Below are 20,988 nucleotides of genomic sequence, written 5' to 3' on the forward strand. Positions count from 1 at the left end.
CTTACTCTAGACACTATTTGTTATTTGAGGAGGCAACCAACACACACAGATTGCTAGACATATGGGTGTCTCTTTGTTCTTTGAGCATACTACAAGACTTATGTAATGATGGCCTCTTCACAGGACTATGTTGGAACCAGCTCATATGGGCCATGAAAGCCAATTGTTAAATTAGCAGTGTGAACATTTATACCTTGGAAATAGTCAAATGCTATAAAAACAGCACTTGAATTATTGTTTTGTTGATTGTCTAGACTTTAAAAAGAGCTGGATAAAATGTTAACAACAGAGATTAAGTATAAAAGTGTGTTGTGCATACATTTTTAAAAAGAAAGCCAGTTGTTAAACATTTACAAGTGTGTCCCGACCTCTTCACCTACTGAGTAAGAAAGTTTTCTCATTTCTAATGCTCTCTTTTTGAGCCACAAACTTTTCTGGATATATGATGAACGTATACACCTATGCATATGTAAATGTCTATTTGTATACATGCATTTATTTATTTCACTACTGCCTTGTATACATCTCACTATGTCATGGAGGTTCTCCTTATCATCATGGCTTCTCCAGTGCCATCAGAGGACAAGCTCTGTTGGCTAGTTCTACAAAGCTGCAAAGATTTGGGGGGTATGAGTTTGGAAATGAATTGCACAGCTCTTATCTGAGCACCAGCCCAGTTTAGTTCAGAGAAGTCCATTACCATGTTGAGTGGTGAATTTTTAACCATAACAACTGTCCTGAATTGTCTACCAACTCAAGGTAGGATCATGATCTGCATAGGTGGAGAGGAGATTCATATTGACCGAATTGCAAATGCTTGACACGAAGTCAATATACAAAACACACACATATCTATCTATCTTGCACATCTGGTTGGTAAAAATCCAATTGATCTCCTGCAAATTCTTGGCACAATGCTCCCACTTCTGCACTGAGTTTCTTGTGTTGAGGGATGTACTGTCAACACATTTTTTAGACAGCACAGAATTTTATCTGCGAGCCACTGGTCTAGTTAATTATCCTGGGATTCAGGGTGTCTGGTTTGGAGAAGGTCAACAAAGAATTATGATATTTTAAAGTTAAACAGGATTTCAGAAATCATCCATTTTGACCCTCTTATTGTACAATGTACAGAAAGATTGGGCAACTCATCCAGAGTCACTTAACTTGTAATATATATAAAACATTTTGTAAGCCTAGAGTTATCTGTCTATCTGTCTGTCTGTCTGCCAGCTAGAGTAGCTGTGCAATTGCATAGCCATGGGGATACCCTGATCTTCTTTTAATTAATTGATTGATTTTTAATTTTACTATTTTTATTTCCCCCTAGTTACATTTAGAACAGTTTTTTTTAAACACTTGTTTTTAAAACTTTGAGTTCTAAATTCTCTTCCTTATCCCCATCCCCAGGCTTGATTAAGAAAGTACATGTGAAGTTAAGCAAAATATTTCCATGTAAGTCATATTGTGAAAGAAAACATAGATCTCTGCCCCTGAAAAAACCCCAACAAAACGAAAACCCATACTCAGATCTTCTGACATCTTTCATTATACTCCATCGCCTCCTCAGAAGGCTCAAAAGAGAGGTGGCAACCCTTCCCCAGAAGCAGTGAACATGGAAATAGAAAGCCAACTGCCAAAGTTAGAAGGTTCCTCTGGAAACCATCTGGCCCATTCCTCTGCCTTTATAATAATAAAGGAAGGAGATGGTATCTTATTTTGACAATGAGTAATCCTGAGAAGTCTATTCTAAGCAGAACATGGAAACACAAAGTTTCTGGACTGGATGTAGTTATACCATTTTTCTTTTTCCATTAATTCAACAAATACTTATTGACCACCTACTATGAGCTATGCTTAGCATATATAGCACTATACGGTGCTATGCTTGGAGAAACAGGGAATCAACTAAGCATTTATCACTAGAATACCAGCACCTAGAACTCTGAATCATGATTGCACCTACCTAATAGGTTTCTTTTTAAGGAGGGCATAGTCTGAGCCTCAGCTGGAGTCACAGAAGAGCACTAGAAGGGGCTTAGAAGAAAGAGACCCCAGAATTTGGAGGCTGGAAGGAAACAAAAAGCATCTTGTACAGCCCCTTATTTAACAGATGGGGAAGCTGAACCTCAAGCATTCCACAGAATTGGCAGCATACATTAAGCTTCCTAAAGCTCATCTCTAATCATGTTTCTCCTTTCCTGAAAATTCTTCAGTGGCTCCTCATTCCCTAATGAATAAAATCTACTCGAGAACTGTGCCTTTTTCCTGAATTCTCTTTTGCTTGGATTATCATCTTTTCTCTGGGTCAAAACCCCACATTCATCAAGATGTGGATCAAAAACCATCTCCTACCCAAACACTCCAGAGAGATCAAACCGAGAATCCTTGGTTAATCCAAGGTTATCTTGCTTTCTAGATGAGGAAACTGAGACCCACAAAGGGAAAGTGACTTGACAAAAGTCACAAAAAATAATGAATATCAAATTAAAATGTATATCCTCTGACTCTAAATTCAGGAATCTCCTTACTACTATATGCTGAATGAAACACACACAAATACACACACCACTACCACTACCACTTCTTTCTAAGATCATAGATTTAAAACTGAAAGGACTAGTAGAGGTCCTCTAGTCCTAACTACTTCATCTACTTTTTATCTGTAATTTCCTATCCTCAAAACTCCCTTTCTTTAAAACCTTTACAAAATTTCATTTTTTTTTGTGAATTTTGTCCCATCCTGCCTTCTTTATTCATTTTAAAGCAGCACAGTATAGTAAAAGAAAGTTAGCTTTGGTGACAGAGAATCTGGGTCCTATCTGTACTTAACTTTGGGGGTCCTCGGTTTTTTCATGTGTAAACTGAAGAGGTTGGATTAAATGGCCTCTAATTTAGAGCTAGAAGTCTTAGGGCTCTAAATCTATGATATTATGAATTGTAATTAATGAGTTTATTCAATCAATGTAGTAGATTGGAAGCTCTTTGAGGAAAGAGGCCATGTCCTATCCTTGTTTGTTGAGGCTCCATGGAACTGGTAAGGAGGCTTCTCACAAAATAATTGATCTATGATAACCCCTGAGCGTTTAATAAACAAACTTCTAAAAAGTACTCATGGGCTTAATTTTTCATTTTATTCATCCTGCTGCTTGCTAAAGCAACAGAGAGGAAGAGGAGAGAAGAAAATAGTCCATCTCTCAGCTTTTCAGCTCTCCCTGGACAGTAGCCATCCAGCTGGGCTTAGGTGGTTGAGCAATGCCCAGATAACAGGGAGGGTCTGCCTGGGGAGAAGATGGGCAGATAGAACAGGAATACGCATCCAATGGGCTCCCCTCCAGGACTCTGTACTCACCAAGAATGTGAGAGCGTCAGTGACAGCTGGAGGATTGGCCACTTAGCTCTTAATTACATTAAACACACGTCTTCTGAAAGCTTTTTGGCTTTTTAATCAGATGGCAAAGGCATCTGTCTTGCTCACAGGCTGCTTTCAGACTATAACTTTCTCGTCAGACAGGTTTAATTATCAACTTTTGCTGGCAGTTGGAGAGAGGTCCCTCATTCTCCTCCTTGCCAGCTCTATCAGAGAGTGTCCATGACAGAATGAGGGCTAGGTAAATTTTAATAAGAGGAGGCAGGAGATGAAGAAAGGAGAGACAGAGACTATGCCAGCCTGTCTGGGAAACCCGGCATGTTAAACATACACACCCAACATATTTTTAAGACATATAATCTGAGTCTTTGACACTGGGACTGTTTCCATTTTATAATCTAGGTAACTGAAAAGTGAATTCAACTTGCTATTTGTAAACCTAATCTGTCTGTCTCTGGTGTTTTTTTTTGTTTTTTTGTTTTTTCCTAAGAGCATCCTTTCTGCCTAGGATGTTCACATAAACGATCAGCATTGTTCTCCACCATACTCCATTATTATAATCTTATATTATATGGTTATATTCCAGATGCACTGTTCATTTCCCTTTCCTCTCCCTTTCCAAAAAAAAAATCATTGAAGTCTTTTATTTTTACATTATGGGCATTTCATCAATTGTCCCTTGAGTTTTAACTCTTCTTCATGAGAAGTCAACAAACTTTTTAAAGTTGTTTCCTTTGGGACCAAATAAAAAACAATTATATATTTGATGACAGATATATAATAGTTTCCCACCTTTTGGTCATGAAGCAGAGGTAATGCTGTTCTGGAATCCTCATTGTTTTTCTGTTTTGTTTTGTTTTGACCCCGTTATTCAGAGTTCTGCTCCCAAGGCACATTTTTTCAAAAGCACTTTTAGGTCTGGGAGAAACACTTCGAACTTAGAATAAAATGTTAGAACTCAAGTAAAAACTCAAACTGACTTCACATTATGCAAGAGAAACATCCAGGTGTTTTATTAAGATATCATCTTATGTTTGTATGATGCATTTTACTATATGTTTTTTACATATAAAAACCTTTTTATCATATAAAACTTTTTTTTACTATATAAAAACTATACTATAAAATTTACTATATAAAACACTTTCTTATAGTGATTTTTCTCTTGTAATGTAGGTAGAGCAGAGGTTATTGTTCTTTATTTGACAGAGAAGAAAATGGGGTCAAATGATTCACTCAGTAGTCCATACTTTTTTCTTTCATGCCTATGTGTAACTCCCTGAGGCCAAAAGTGAAACAACTCCTTCTCTCAAGCAGTTTATATTCTAGGAGTGTGTGTATTGGGATGGGGTGGACTATAACAAACCTAGAGAAGAGTTTATACTCTCAGAGCTGTCACAGGACAATGTAAAAAGTGTTGGATTTGATTATCCAAAGATTGGGGTTTAAATTTTGATTATATCATTTACTACTTTTATGACCTCAAGCAAGTCATCTCAGTTTCCTCATCTGAAAATAGGAAGCTGCATTAGAAAGCTTCTGACATTCCTCCTACTTCTAAATCTATTGGATTAATAGTTTAGGAGAATCAAGGAAGTCATTCAAAAAGGGAGCAGTCATTTCTTAACAACTAGCACTGCTCAGTAGTGAGAAAGGCTGCTTAGGGAGGTGTTAGATTTCCAATAACTAAATCTTCAGTCAGGGGCTAGATTATCAGGGATATTGTATAATAGGGATTCTTGATGAGGAACAGATTGACCTCGAAGGTTGCTTCCAACAAAATCTGTGATCCCAAAGATAAACAATTTGAAAGGCAAAGATAATGAGTGAGTCCATTCCAGATCTGGAGGTGTGTGGGGGGAGAGAGGGATGTATTGTGCCAGTACACAGAGGTGGGAAATGGTTAGTCAGTTTGAGGAATAGCTAACAGTCCAGTTTGGTTTGAATATAAAAGGCAGAGAAAAGAGTAAGCTGAAATAAAGTTAGAAAAGTAGATATACATGAACTGATGCAGCATGAAGTGAACAGGGCCAAGAACAAATATACACAATGATAATGATGTAAATAAAAGGAAAGATAGCTACAGAACAATTACCAATAAATGTTGAAGGAACAGCATGGTTCCAAAGAAACAAGAGAAGAAGCAGCGGGAAGCCCACAGGTGTGGAACATTGCAGCTATTTCCAGACTTTTTTGATAAGTTGATCAAATTTACTCATTTTTAAACTCCTCTTTCTCTTTTCTTTAAAAATATTCTTGTTATATCAAATGACTCTTTAGGAAGGCAAAGAGGAAGGGACGTTGGGAAAATTTTCAGGGATATACAAACAAAAGATATCAGTAAAAATTTCTAGGAAGAAGGAAGGAAGGAAGGAAGAAAGGAAAGAAGGAAGGAAGGAAGGAAGGAAGGAAGAAGGAAGGAAGGAAGGAAGGAAGGAAGGAGGAAGGAAGGAAGGAAGGAAGGAAGGAAGGAAGGAAGGAAGAAAGAAAGAAAGAAAGAAAGAAAGAAAGAAAGAAAGAAAGAAGAAAGAAAGAAAGAAAGAAAGAAAGAAAGAAGAAAGAAAGAAAGAAAGAAGAAAGAAAGAAAGAAAGAAAGAAAGAAAGAAAGAAAGGAAGGAAGGAAGGAAGGAAGGAAGGAAGGAAGGAAGGAAGGAAGGAAGGAAGGAAGGAAGGAAGGAAGGAAAGAGGGAGGGAGGGAGGGAGGGAAAGAGGAAGGTAGGGAGGAAGGAAGGAAGGAAAGAAGGAAGGAAAGAAGGAAGGAAGGAAAGAAGGAAGGAAGGAAGGAAGTATAGATGGAAGGGACAGAGGGAGGGAGAGATGGAAGGAGGAAGGAAGGATGGATGGATGGATGGAAGGAAGGGAGGATGGGAGGGAGGGAGAGAAGGAAGGAAGGAAAAGAAAAGGTAAGAAATACATTATAGAGGGTCAGGCTTAAGGGAACAGTATTTTATCTGTGCACATACACTGTGTCTCTCTCTGTTTCTATTTCTCTGTCTCTCTTGCTCCTTGAGAACTAGGGCTTTGCATTTTTTATATGTATATATACATGAACATGCACAGACTTACAGACATATATATATATGTATATATATATATACATATATATATTCAAAAAATCTCAGACTTCATAGCAACAGTATCTAGATCTAGAGATAGATATAGATACTTATAAACATAAGCATATATATGTATACATACATATAGATGTATATCTTTGTACATCCAGCACCTAGTACAGAATACAGCTTTAAAATAGAGTTAAAGAATACATATCACTTGGAGTCAGAAAGAGCTAAGTTCAAATCTGAAGTTAGACACTTACTAGCATTCATCCCCAAGCAAGTCACTTAAGTGCTGTCTGCCTTAGTTTCTTCATCTGTAAAATGAGGTTAAGAATAGCACTTACCTCCTAGAGTTGAATCTCTATCAACTAAGATAACATTTGTGAAGTGCTTTATAAATATCAAAGTGAAATATAAATATGAATTATCATTAATTCTTTTGAAGACCCAATTTATCTCTATGATAATACTTATGGTTAAGTTATCACATATTATTATATTATAATGCTTATGGTTATGTTATCACATATTATATTATTATAATATTTATGGTTATGTTATTACATATGGTTCTTATGTTATGGCTCATATATTCTTCTACATTAAACTTTTAGGTTTTTAAAAGTTTTTTCATATGATAGAGTTTTATTATCTCTATTTTAAAGATAAAGAAACTGACTTATCAAAATTCACAGTGAGTGAGTGTTAAAGCTAGAAATCAGATGGGAGTCCTTGGGTTCCCAAATTCCATACCACCATGCTTTTTGCTCTCTCTCAGTAACTTCTTGAGATTTTCCATTGGCCTCCTTACCAGCTACAGAGATGCTTGTCTTTCTTCATCCTCCCTCTCCTGTCATGTCTTCCTTCTCTTTAGATAGGATAGAGCTAAAATGATGGGTGACATAGTCCAAAGTGACAAACTCCCTCCGGTAGTCTGCCAGAAATCCCCAATAATTTGCCAAACACTATATGACCAAGGGACTTATGACTTACACACTCATTGTCCAGAGGCTAGAAAACCCCTGAGTTCTCTCTGCATGGAGACAAGCAATGGTGCTTGTAGAGCATCTACCTTCAACAGAACAAGCAAATCCCATGCACCTGTTGCCCGCTACCTTTTTCTAATTACACTGGAGAAGATCTCCCATTAGCCATTTAATATCACCACACCAATGAAAAATTCTAGATCAAGGAGGAAATTCACTCACATCTGTTGTACACTTTGAAAATTTTCTCTTTTGTCTGCTCCCAAATCACTGCTCATTCATCATGAATTTTACAATATTTACATTCACTGCCTAGAGTTCATCAAATTATGCCCTTCTCTCTGCCTAGGTAAACCACCACTCTAGAGACATGTGCAAATGCAGGGAATGAAAGAAGCAAAACAGCAACTCACAATCCTCTAAGTAATGGCTTGAGAGAATGTCTAGACTAGCAAGGGTTCTGTCAGTGAATTCACTTTTAAAAATATGTTTTAATATAATTGATTTCCTTAGGGATTTTATTTTATTCATTTAAAATGAAATAACATATTGAGCACTTTGCAAATTTTAAGGCATAACAAATGCTTGTCATTATTATTATTAAAAAATAATTCTGAGAAGGAACCCATAGGCTTTACCAGACTGCCAAAGGGAGCTATGACACACAAAAGAGTTAAAAAGGATAGAATGAGGGACAAATAGAGACAGAAACCCATGCCTTTATACATAAAAACTTATGATTCTAAGGAATGAATGCCAGATTTGGGGGGCCAATTCTTAGAGTTGCTACTGTACAATATGGGGCACTCAATCATGACAAGTGTCAGTTCCTTCATCTATATAATGAAGGGGTAGGACTAAATGAACCCTAAGTTCCCCTTTAACACCAAATCAAAAATTCTGTAATCCTATGAAATAGGATTTAAGACAAGTCTTAAATCTTCAAAACATTATATGTTGCATTATCAACAAATGGCCTGAAATTGGACTGAAAACAAAGATGGCCGATTTTTGAATATCATCATTAATTTCTAATTAAAATATCAAAAGATAGTTTCCAAGTCAAGGTACTTGGAAAAACTTCAGTGGTTCTCTATTGCTTATAGGATAAAATAAAAACTCTTTGGTATGATTTTTTAACTTCTAGCCAAACTAGATTGCTCGCTGCTTCTACCCTGCCCTTTTCTGCCTGAGTGTACCTTATACAATCCCTCTTCATTTCTTCTTAATGTAGCCCAAGGATACTGTTTTCTCTATGTAGTTTTTTTCTTACTCTGACTGGGCAAAAAATAACAACCTCATCCTTCTCCTCAATCTCACCTTTGTACCTTCTGCTTGATACCCTGCACATTAGAGAACTTGGGGCAGCCCATCACCATACCATACCGCCAGACAGGGCAACTATTGGCCCTTTGATCAAAGAGTATATAAGTACTGTCCGATGGGTTGAATAGAGAGCTTCTGAACTCCACACTAGGAAACTACTTGAGGGCTACTTTTCCCTGAACCCCCAGGGTCTGCATGACTGACAGAACTGGAAGGGGAGTTATACTTGGAATATCTCCTCATCCTTTTGTTTATTTGTTTATTTATCATATCACCCTTTTGAATTATAAGCTTCTGAAGGGAAAGAAATGAATCATTTTTAAACTTCTGTCTGTTGGGCTTAGCCTAGTAGTTTGCACATAATGACGCACTTTGTGAAATCTGGTCCATTAACTCCAAATATCGGATGCCAGGCTTTGGCTAGTGCTTTCTCTGGTTTTACTGTCAAATACATGAATGACTCGGCATATTCCCTCTGTAAGCTTCCTGCTTCCCTTCTTCCAAGACAGTAGATTTCCATTTGTTCTACTATAGGAAGATCAAGACTTTGGGGAAAGTGGATAGGGAAAAAAAGATGATAATGATGATAATAATAGAGGCAGAACCTGTGATTATTATTATTTGGCATAGGGAATTTCCAGGCAAGAAAACTCCCCCTACAACACAGGTCAGAACCTTTTCTGTCATTTCTAGTTTTAGAAAACTGAGATGTTAAATGACTCATCCAGGTCCCAAAGCCTGTACAGCCAAGTTTTTCTCACTCCAAGGCTAGCTCTCTCTCTGTTACACCACACTACCATTCATGAAGTAAATAGTATTAGGGGGTTTGAGAACTGACTGGTATGTTGAACTTTGCAATTCCAAGGGCTGGACCTACCGTGTTTCCCCAATAATAAGACCTATCCCAAAAATAAGCCCTCCCCTTACTGTGTGAGATTCCTCTAAAATAAGCCCTCCCCCGAAAATAAGCCCTATTGAGATTGCTACTGTAGTGAAGGTGATCCCCTGTGCTACACGCTACATTACGGTACCCTCTGCATGCACTGTCCACCCCCTCCCCCCCCCAACCCGGGTGAAACACACGCCGCGCTCCGAGCTGCATCCAATCAGAGCTGCAGCAGTGAGCGCATCATCCTGTTCTTCCCCAGTGATTTGCTTGCTGGTGCCACTGAGAGCAGTGCCACGGAGGAGAGCTGAGGCAGGACAACATAAAAACCCAGTATGTAAGCGGGAGTGAGGGGGCATAATGGAGGATAAAAGGGGAATGATGGAGGATAAAAGGGGCATGATGGAGGATAAAAGGGGCATGATGGAGGATAAAAGAAGAACTCAGCCAGCACTCACCGCGCTAAAGAAATGAAGAACTTCCTTGCAGAGAGAAGAATAGATCAAGTAATGATTCCTGCAGGAATGACTGCCTATCTCCAGACCCTTGATATTGCAATAAACAAGCCATTCAAGGACCATTTGCACATGGAAGTCAATGACTACATTGAAAATAGAATGGAAAGAAATCAGCGCGGAAACTTTGTGAAGTCCTGTCTGCAAGAAGTCATGACTTGGGTGAAGAAGTCATGGGATAAATTACTGACAGCTGTGTCGCCAAGGCACTACGAGCAGGTTACCTGGACAAGACATGCTCATTTAAAGAGAGCTATATTGCTGGACATGACAGATTGGGTCCACTTCTTCTGAAGGAAATAGAGGCGCAAGACATCCAGGACGGAATTCAGGGTATGGACACATGACAATGTTGTTGAAGAAGATGACATGATCATTATTGAATAAAGGTACTTTTTTTTGTTCACATTTACCTGTTTATTAAAATTGCTGTCAATGTTCATTAAAATAAGCCCTCCCCTGAAAATAAGCCCTCTGGTGGTTTTTGTCCAAAAAAAAAGAAGAAGACAGTGTCTTATTATCGGGGAAACACGGTACAAGATCTAGGATGCCGGTCAGTTTTCAACCCTGCCCTGCCCACCCCCCTAATTACACTATAATAATAGTAATTTGCAAAGTACCTTACATACATTATTTCAATTCATTTTTATGAGAACCCTATGAATTATTATCCCCATTTTACAGATGAGGAGGTATTGAAAGATGAAGTGATTCACAGAACCAGTGTCTGAGGCAGAATTCAAACGTAGGACTACCTAAGTCCAAGGCTAACACTCTATCTATTGCACCATCTAAATGCCAGCTAGCATTGCTCTTTATTTTACAGAAGAGGAAGTTGAGATTCAGGGAGAGTAATTGACTTACCCAGGGTTTTACAATCAATATGTGTCAAAGGTAGTATTTGAATGTAGGCATTCCTGGCTTTGAGGATAGCTCTATGTACCACTTCTCAGAATATATTAATAATGGTAATATTATTAAATTTATATTGTGCTCTAAGAATTGCAGAATGATTTGTTATATTATATTGTACATATTTATTATATTATATATAATTATAATATTATATTATTATATGTCAACATATAATTGTGAGATCATCAGTCCAGAATTCAGGAAAGTGGGATCTTGTTCAATTTTCAAAATGCTTCACGTATGTTAGCGACTAACCCTGTATATCCTTGGCACGAGTCACTTCCCTACCTACCCTCCCTACCTTCATCTATAATGAGGGAATTGGATGGGATCCTTCTCTTTCCAGCTCTAACTCTGCAAGAATCGATGACTGACATTTGGAGCTCTCTCTGTGGTATTCTTCATGAGAAAGGCAAATAGGTACTGGCTGGGAGCCCCTAAAGCCAGAGTGGGCTGTGTCTCAGTCGGCTCCACAAATTGAGCCTTCAAAGCACGGCATGTTCCCCTCCTGGACCTCACCAGCTTCCCCACAATCTGCTGCCAGACAGACGGGCCTGTGATTGTCAAGCTCACTCGGTGATCAAAAACACCACCTGCTTTTTCCCAACCCAAACAAGTCCATCTTCAAGAGAACATGACAGTCTGTATTTAACACTTAATCGCTCTCATACCAGAAAGGCTGCCGGTGTCAAGGTGGTGAGTTATCGCCAGTGGCCTGGTTTTAATCTGCCTAGTTCCGCTATAGAGGCAAGGGAAGAACAACCTCTCTCTTTACCTTCCAGAGGCAGCTCTTTCTGTTATTTTATTTTTGCCATGCTTGCTTGAGCACAGTAGGGTAATTCAGTTTGATAGTTGAGGAAACCGAGGCTCAGGGAAGTCTTAAGATTTTAGGATCATAGATTTAGAGACTCAAATTAAATCAAACCCAGGCAGAAGCGGCCAGGTGATGGGGAGGATGGAGTCCTGGGCTTAAAAGTAGGAAGCTCTGAGTTCAATCTGCCCTCAGACACTTAGTACCCGTGAGATCCAGGGCAAGTCATTTGATGACTATCTGCTTCAACTTTGTCAACTGTAAAATGGGGATGATAGTAGCATCTGCCTCCCAGAGTTGTGAGGAGCAAATGAGGTTATATTTGTAAAGTGCTCAGCATAGTGCCTTGCACACAGCAGGTGCTTACTTAATGTCCTTAGTTTACAGATAAGGAAACTGAGGCCCAGCATGTCTAAATAATTCACTTAAATCACACAGAAAATTAAAGCCAGAATCAGAACTCTAGTCTCCTAATTCCCAGTCCCAGAGGTCTTTGGTAAAAAATCCTTTTTGCCAAATAAATAATTCCTGTTTTTTCATTTTGAAATCTTGGTTTTAGGGTACCAGGTTTCTTTAAAACGGATCACTTTTACACATACTGCATATGTTCAATTATAAACCCGCTGATGCAAATTGATTAGGTAACTGTAAAAAAGCTATTGAATTAAAAGCAAAAGCTTGTCTACTGAAGAGAAATCTTTTTGTGATGAGAGCAAGATGCACGTGTGCTCACAGAGCCTGCCGCTTTCAGACAGGCAGCTTGCTAACGAGACAGATTCATCTTGGTCCCACTCCCAAGGTCCCACTCAGCCCTGAGAACTGGCCGGGGTCCCCAGCTCCCACTGCGGCCTCACTGCAGGTGAAGGGGCTGGGCCACAGACCTAGGCCACGCACACAGTTCTGTCTGCCAGGCCCAGGGAGTCAGCCAGCAGGCGTTGATGGTGTGGGCTGAAATGAGGGGGCAGAAAGAGTTCTTAGGAGGGTGGGGAGGCAGCTGTATCAGGGGCGTCTGGGAGCAACACAGGCAGCTGCCATCTATGAGAGCAAAACTCCTCTTTATGGGAGGGAGATAGGATGAGCAGTTAAGGAGCACTCCCTTCACAAATGACCCTGTATGTCTATCTGTCCAGCTCTCTGTCTTGGACTTTGTCTCTCTGTACTTGTCTGTGTCTCTCTGCATCTGTCTCTACATGTCTCTTTTTGTGTTTCTTTGTGTTTGGAATAAAGTCAAGTGAGACAGAGGGAAAACACACACACACACACACACACACACACACACACAGAGTCATGGAAGTCCTTCCAAAAGATTTAGGAAAACAGAAACATCCACCATCCCAGACAGAGCTGAGTCTATCCCTTACCTGGGGGCCAGAAAGTTGACCTGCCCCCTAATAGAAGGCTGGAATGTATCTTTGGTCCAGGGAAGGGGTTGTGGTTTTAGGGTGATCACCCCCAGGGAAAATGCTGAGTTTATCTGCTCTGGAAGGTGCCCTCAAATGCACCAAGGAGGCAGGAAATAAGTAAGACTCAGACAACAACACCCTCTAGCCCCCAAACCCTGCCTCCAGGGAACAAAGGGGAGAGTGGAATTCTGAAGGAATTCTTGGACTCGAAGGAAAAGAAAGCAGCTATTCTCTCTCTGCTTCTCTCGACATTGTTTATTTGTTACACTGATACAGTCCCCTCTCTCCAAAAACCTCAGGGCCTAAACTTTAGGCCAAGTCTTCCCACACTGGGCTCTGGGCTCCAAATCAATGGTCCCCAATCTGTAACACACCTGGGAACACTCCGGGGAGCATCAGTAGGCTGGTCCATCTTGCCTTCTGCTGCTCATCCCATTAGCCATTTATACCTACACACCCCCTACCTCCAAATATAGAACTCTTATTTTTAGCTATAAATACATATTGAAATCATAATTAATAATTTTTTGCCTCCAGGGCAAGAGGCAGAAAACATACCTTCAAATTGTATTTGTAATTAGGGGGAAAGGGGAAGAGACCCAGGGATGAGGGGTAAGCATAAAGCCAGCCAGAACTGGACAAGGGAGGAGCTCATGAGGTATATTTCCAATTATGTGTGTGTGTGTGTGTGTGTGTGTGTGTGTGTGTGTGTGTGCAAGAGTGGGAGCTAGAGTGAATGATGGGGTGGATGGAAGTATACCCACTGGTAATTTTATATTTGAACTAATTATACTTGTTATCTAAGTGCTGAGTTATTTCTACACTGCTGAAAAACTCTAATACACTATCAATACATCATCAGTTCTGGCCCTCTGGGTTTCAGCCCTGGTTGTCCTGCCCTAGGTACTGTTCTGACATGTACATTATCTAATAATGCTTCATTGTGGGGTAACTGGAGAAAATTAGTCCTCAAGGGCTTGGCCAGCTGAGCATGGCCATAGGTCTGGAAGTTCAAGCCAAGTCTGTGAAGATAGATACCTAGGGACAGATTGTAGGTCTGCTATCCCAGGGCCAGGTAGCTAAATTTGGAGAGACTCGTGATCAGAAGAATAACAGAAAGAAAAGGAATGAAACTTTTAGTCATAGCAATCCACAAAGATTGTCTGATAAGGGAGAGAGGGGTTGTGGTCTACTTCAGTGGGAGAAAGTCCATACTGATGCAAAAATAGATGCCTGGCCAGTTCCAATGGTCTTGTGATGGAGAGAACCTGTGGGGACTGTGTGGCTCACAATATAGTATTCTTACTTTTTAAATTGTTGTATGTTTGCATTTTGTTTTTTTCTCATTTTTTTCCCTTTTTGATCCAAATTTTCTTGTGCAGCATAATAATTGTGGAAATATATATATAGAAGAATTGTACATTTTTAACATGTTGATTACTTGACATCGGAAGGGGGTGGGGAAAAGGGAGGGGAAAAATTTGCAACACAAAATTTTGCAAGAGTGAATGTTGAAAATTATCTACGCATGTGTTTTGCAAATAAAAAGCTTTAATTAAAAAAAGAAAAATTTTAAAATAATAAATTTTAATTAAAAAAATAAATAATAGATGCTTAAAGATTAAAGCATACATGTGTAAATAAAAAGGTAAGCCACCAACCTTTCCTGCTCCATCTTCCCCACTCCCTAATCTGCTCTAGAGGACACCTCAACAGCTGGGCCTGGTTCTGAGCTGAGCTCCCTGGACCTCTTCTTGGGACATGTGCTCAGTGCTGAAGGACTTTGAAATGGCTAAACATTTTCTTGGTGCCCAGGACAGCAGACAGGAGAGGGAGCACCACTGCGCCACCTTAAAAAAGTGCCTCTGTCCTCCCCAGTGTTTTTTCTTCTGCCCGTTCCTAACTCTGGTTAGGCTTCCTCTAAGACTTTTCTAGGGGTTGGGGATGGAGACAATCCCCCCACCCATGTATATATGCAGATAAAGTAATAAGTGTTTTTATTTTCATAGGACCTTAGTTGAGCCATTTTGTACACATGTGAGCTAGATAAAACGAGTATTACAATTCTCTTTAAGTAGATGAAAAAACCGAAACAGAAATGTGAAATGATTGGCTATAAGTCACACAGCATGTTGGGGGTAAATCCAGAACTAGAACCCAATTCCTGATTCTCAAGCCTAGAACGCAACGCAACTAATTCTGCTGGGCGTTTTGGCCACTATGAGATTGCCACCAAGAGTCTGTTCGAGCCTCTACAGACATCTTCTTCCTCGACAAAGAGAGAGACCCTTTTATCCAGAGGACAGTGTGTTCTGTGAATCTTTTCCTGAAAAATGAGAAAAGCAGCAGGAATACAGACCACACACAGCAGCATAGTCCCCGAGGGCTTTACTTGACCCTCTGGTCAAGAGACCGTTCAGAGAGAGTCAGACTTTGCTCTTGCCTGAGGAGAAGCACTTATTCCATACTGGTCCAGCACTTTTCATGCTCTCATCCTCAAAGAGACAACTTTGTTTGAGCTTCTCAGACTATTATCACACTGTACTTTGTATTCCCCAGGCTCTTTTCTGTACATACTCTTTCATTTGGTGATCCACTGACCTCTCTGCAGAGATTCCCAGACCCAGATAGCCAGTCCTCAGCTCTGCAGAGCCAGTCCCATGTCACCCACTGTCCAGTGGCTCAGACTGGACTCTCTGATCGGTCCAAGAGAATTCATGATCTTTTCTCCAAAGCCTCCTTTCTTCCGGACTTTCTGATTCCTGTCAAAAGGGCATGAGCATCTTCCCGGGCACTCAGGCTCACATCCTCGATTCCTTGTTCTCACTCTTCCTACATGTCCATTCCTTGCCAAACTTTGTCGTTTTTACTTTCACAGTATCTTCCACATGTATCTTCTTTTCTTTTCTCCAGTTACACAGGTCTTGTTCAGGTCTTACCTCTCTCCCAATGTCTCTAGCCTCTCAACCTTCCAATGTGACCTCTGCTTGGCTACAAGAAGTTGTTCTAAAGTATGGGTCCTCCCACGTTCCTCTCCTCAATCAATTTCAATGGCTTCCCAATGTCCAAGATCAAATATGAAGTCCTTTCTTTGGAACTGAAAGTCCCTTTTCTCTTCATCACTTCCTACCTTTTTAGCGTGATACTTTCCTTTCCCTCATGCATTCTACTGTGTCAGCACTTGCAGTTCCTCAGAAATGGTACTCCCACCTCTGTTCCTTTGTACTGATCCAAACACAGCGATTTCTCTTCTCACCTCCATGACAGAGCATCCCTGGCTTCCTTCACAACTTTTGTCAAATCCCATTTTCTGTAGGAGATCTTTCCTGGGGCAATCGGTTGCTCGTTCCTTCTTCTCTGAGACTGCCTTCCATCTATCTACTCTGTATAGATCTCACATGTTAGTTATATATTGTCTCCTCCGGTAGAATGGGAGCTCTTTGAAGGTAGGAGTTAGTTTTCCTTTCTTTATATCACCAGCACTTAACACAGTGCCAGAGTTAGTGCTTAATAAATTCTTATTACCTCGACTTGGATAAATATGTTATCTCCCTTATTAGGCATGTAGATAGTATATGAGAAAGCTTTGAGGACCTGGTCCTTGCTCTGACCCTTGACTGGAACCTTGGCTAGTATAATTAGGCTCTTAGAACTGCTTCAGCCTTTTCATCTCTAAAATAGGGTAGTGACATTTGCACTATCCATCTGACTGGAGTGTCAATAAGAAAATACTTTGTAAAATTTAAATGTCTATTTCTTAATTTCTATTTGAGGTAACTACTATCTTATCTATTTCTGTCTCTCCTTTAGTACTTAGCATATTATCCTACACACAAGTGCATAATATATGTTTGTGTAAGGAATGGGATGGAAAGGGAAAGTGTTCTGAAAGCAAATGTAAGAAAAACCTAGAATGGAAACAGGACTGTGATACTAGCTTTGTGATTATGGACCAATAAATTAAGCTTGTCTGAATATCAGTTTCCTTATCTATAAAATGTGTACAATAATAATAACAATACTTAGGGTATCTATTTCTCAGATTTGTTTTTAATTTGGTCTTTTTCTAACTTTTTAAGTTCCAGGCCCAATTCATTGATCTTCTCTTTTTCTATTTTATTCAAGTAAGCCTCTAAGGATATAAAATTTCCCCTTATTACTGTATTTCACAGATTTGTTGCAAGGATAAAAATAATTTATATTTAGTACTTTGCAAACCTTACAACACTATATAAATGTCGACTCTTATTTTTATTCAGGAATTATTATTTTTAAGGAAAAAAAAGAAAACTTTTATTGGGATTTTCATTATAAACCCATGAAGTATGCATGTCAGGAGTTACTAATCCCATTGTGTAGATAAGAACACTGAGGCTAAGAGAATGGATGAGACTTATGGATGACGCAAAAGGAATGAAAAGTGCCCAAATCAAAGCAAGAATCTAGCATTCTTGATTCCAAGCCTGGTACATGAAAACTCATCCCTGTAATCTGGACAGTGCATAGCCTCAGGCATCCTGTCCTGGTACCATCTGTGTATCCCTGGGGGAAAAGGAGTGGGGAGCAGATTGGGAGTCATTGGCTCTGCTAGGATCCTAATGGGGATCCCCAAAGGAGTGAATTTACATTCTCTTATTCTTTTCTCAATCCATTTCCTTGAAGGGAAAAGCTGGGGGGAAAATCTCCACAAAAATTGAGCTGTTTCCCCAAAGGGCAGAGAGACCAGCTTGAGAGAAAATCATTACCCGCCTGCCTACAGGCCTGTTATTAGGCCCAGCACAAAGTCATCTGACCCAGGAGGGAATTTCCAGTCCCTTTTTAAAAAGAAAAGTCATTTGGAGTAAAACATGGTGCGGTTTCTGGTGTGAGGTCACATCCAGCTTTAGAAATTTCCTACTCTTTCCCACTTCTATAGTGTTTTCTCTCTTGAAAAAAGTATTTGCAGCCACTAATCTTCTTGATCCTTACAACACTTCTATGGAATAGTCAGGCAGTCAATCAGCAAGCATTTATTAAGTGCTTACTATGTTCCAGGCATTATGCCAAATGCAAGGAATACAAAGAAAGGCAAAACCAAACAAATCCCAAATAAACAAAAGCCCAGTCCCTGCTCTCAGCAAGATAATGTTCTAATATGCAAACTGTATACATAGATGACATACACAGATAATCTCATAAAGGAAAGCATTAGCATTGTAGGGGACCAGAAAAGGCCACTTGGGAAGGGGGGATTTTAGCCCCATCTTAAACAAAGTCAGGAAAATCAGACTATTTGAGATTTGGGCAAGTGTGACCTAAATAGGTTAAGTGCTAATATTATCTGAATACAGATTAAAGCATACTATTTCTTACATTTTTATTTCTTCCTTCCTTTCTTTTTCTTCCTTCTGTCCTTCATTTTTTTCTCCCTTTCTCCCTTACTTTCTTTATTTTGCTTGAGTCTTCTTGTACAAAATGACTAATAATGAAAATATTTTACATGATTGTACACATATAATCTATATCAGATTGCTTACTATTTCAGGGAGGGGAAATAGGAAGAAGGAATAAAATTAGGAACTTAAAGCTTAAAAAAATCAAAATTATTTGAATATGTATTTGGTGAAAAATAAAATGTTATTAAAGAAAAAAAGAGATTAAGTACTTTGTCCAAGATCAATCACTAAGAGGGCATCACAGGATCATAAACGTAAAACTGAAAGGGACTTAGAGGCCATCTCCTCATTTCACAAATGACAGAACTAAGACCCAGAGAGGTATAATACTTTTCTAAAGGTTATATAGCTAGCTAATGATAGACATAGAATTTGAACTAAGATCTTCTGATTCAAAATGCAATATTCTTTCCACTTTACCACAACCCTGGTGTCTCCTGACTCATTTACTTATTAGTGCTTCCCACTCTAATGCCCAGCCTGAACTTTAGGGTGAAATCTCCCTTTCTACAGGGTTAATAGTAATAAGGAGATTCCTGATATTTCCTTCCTTCTCCCCTCCATTCTCTCTCAATCACTAAGGGCTCCCAAGCTTCCAGGATAGAGGGTCAGAGATAGGGGTGTTTTCCAGACAAAACTGCAATGTTTGCCCTATTTTCTCCATTCCAGTGCCATCATGTCAAGTCTTAGCCACATAGTTTGTTGCTGCCATGACAACTGAAAAAGTACCTCTCACTGCCCATTGAAACCAACCTTTATCCATCTCATCCCATGGGATCAGGCTCTTAATGTTTTCATTAGAAAGAGTCAGAGAAACTAATGCACCAGATAATCAAAGAAGCCTATTGAAGGCCAGCTATGTACATGATGTGTAAAGCATATAACAAAAGAAGGATGGAGAACATTTCATACATACCAGGTGCCCAGCAGCTTTTACCAGTTTGTGAGTGGAAAAGGGAAAGGCTTCATTGCTCAAATCTGTCTCAAGTACCTCCTGAAGGACTGCCCGACTGTAAGGAAGAAAATTCCAATTTTAGTGTGTGCAGTAATTATGTTAGGACTGAAAGGGTCTTTAGGATACAGGATATTAGAACCTAATGGGACTTTGGCATATAAACCAGTCAATCAATAAATATTTAACAAAGACCTACTATGTGTCAGGCATTGTACTAAGTGCTGCGCTAATATAAAGTATTAGAGCTAAACAGGACCATCTGATATGGAAAGGACCTCACAATTTAGAATGTTAAACCTAGAAAAATATTAAAGATCAAATTAGTCTTTTTTTTGTCTTATAGAAGAGATAACTAAGGCCAAGGTCAAATTAGCAAATTAAGGTAAGAACCAGGACTAGAACCCAAACTTAGATTTCCTGATTTCTAGCCCAATTTTTCTTCCACTAAGTCAACATAGTCCTCAAATTTCATGTTCTTGAGTTTCTAGAATTGATTTATTCTTACTGCCACCTAAATATTTGTTCCTCTTTAAAGACTCTTTGATCTGATTACAAATTTTTATAGCAAAGAACTGTATAATTCATCTTAGGATCTGAATCCAACTCCTTGGAGTTTTCAAATCCATGTATTACCCCACAGAGAACAGATTTCTAAATGGAAAGGACTCTAAATGCTAGCTAGCCTAATTTCCCTCATTTTTTGAAGGAGAAAACTGAAACTTAGAGAGTTTAAATGACTTGCCAAAGTTAGGCAGGTAGTAAGTGACAGATTCAGAAATTAAAGATTTAAACTCTTTCCCAAACATCCACATCTCTGTGATTCCCATCCTATCCTCAAGATCCTTCAGCTTTGCCAGTGACTGAGCTGTACCTTCTTCCTGTCATTAATCAGCATTCCTTATCCAACATCACATGAGTCTTCCTAAGAGAATTAAACTCATTATTCTGGGCTCTCTGATTTATATTCATTTTTTTGTGGTTGTTGTTGTTCAATCATTTCAGTTGTGTCCAACTGTTTTGTGACCGCATTTGGAGTTTACTTGGCAAAGATATGGTTTGCCACAGATGTGGAACTAAGTAAGATAAACAGAGTTAAGCAACTGCCTAGGTTCATACAGATAGTAAGTATCTGAGGCTGAATTTGAACTCAGGAAGATAAGTCTTTCTGACTCCAGTCCTAGTACTCTATCCACTGCACCACCTAGTTATCCATTCAGTTTCCTAGGGCTTCTCTTCTATTGTCCAATTCAACCACAGAGACTGTAAAAAGTAAAGACAAGAATGTCCTCACTGGGACAAAAGTCATTGGCTGCAAACCTCAACT

The 20,988-nt window shown here is 39.3% G+C and overlaps 1 protein-coding gene across 2 annotated transcripts in view; it reads right to left on the reverse strand.

Annotated features, from left to right (window-relative positions):
• SARDH (sarcosine dehydrogenase) overlaps positions 1–20,988 on the reverse strand; it is a 135,578-nt gene that overhangs the window by 30,817 nt on the left and 83,773 nt on the right. For both annotated transcript variants that reach the window (XM_051980288.1, XM_051980287.1), the window contains exon 17: positions 19,626–19,719. In XM_051980288.1, the coding sequence (XP_051836248.1) occupies positions 19,626–19,719 (94 nt within the window). The remainder of the gene's footprint in view (positions 1–19,625; positions 19,720–20,988) is intronic.

Source organism: Antechinus flavipes, chromosome 2 (assembly GCF_016432865.1).
Source record: "Antechinus flavipes isolate AdamAnt ecotype Samford, QLD, Australia chromosome 2, AdamAnt_v2, whole genome shotgun sequence".
NCBI lineage: Eukaryota > Metazoa > Chordata > Mammalia > Dasyuromorphia > Dasyuridae > Antechinus > Antechinus flavipes.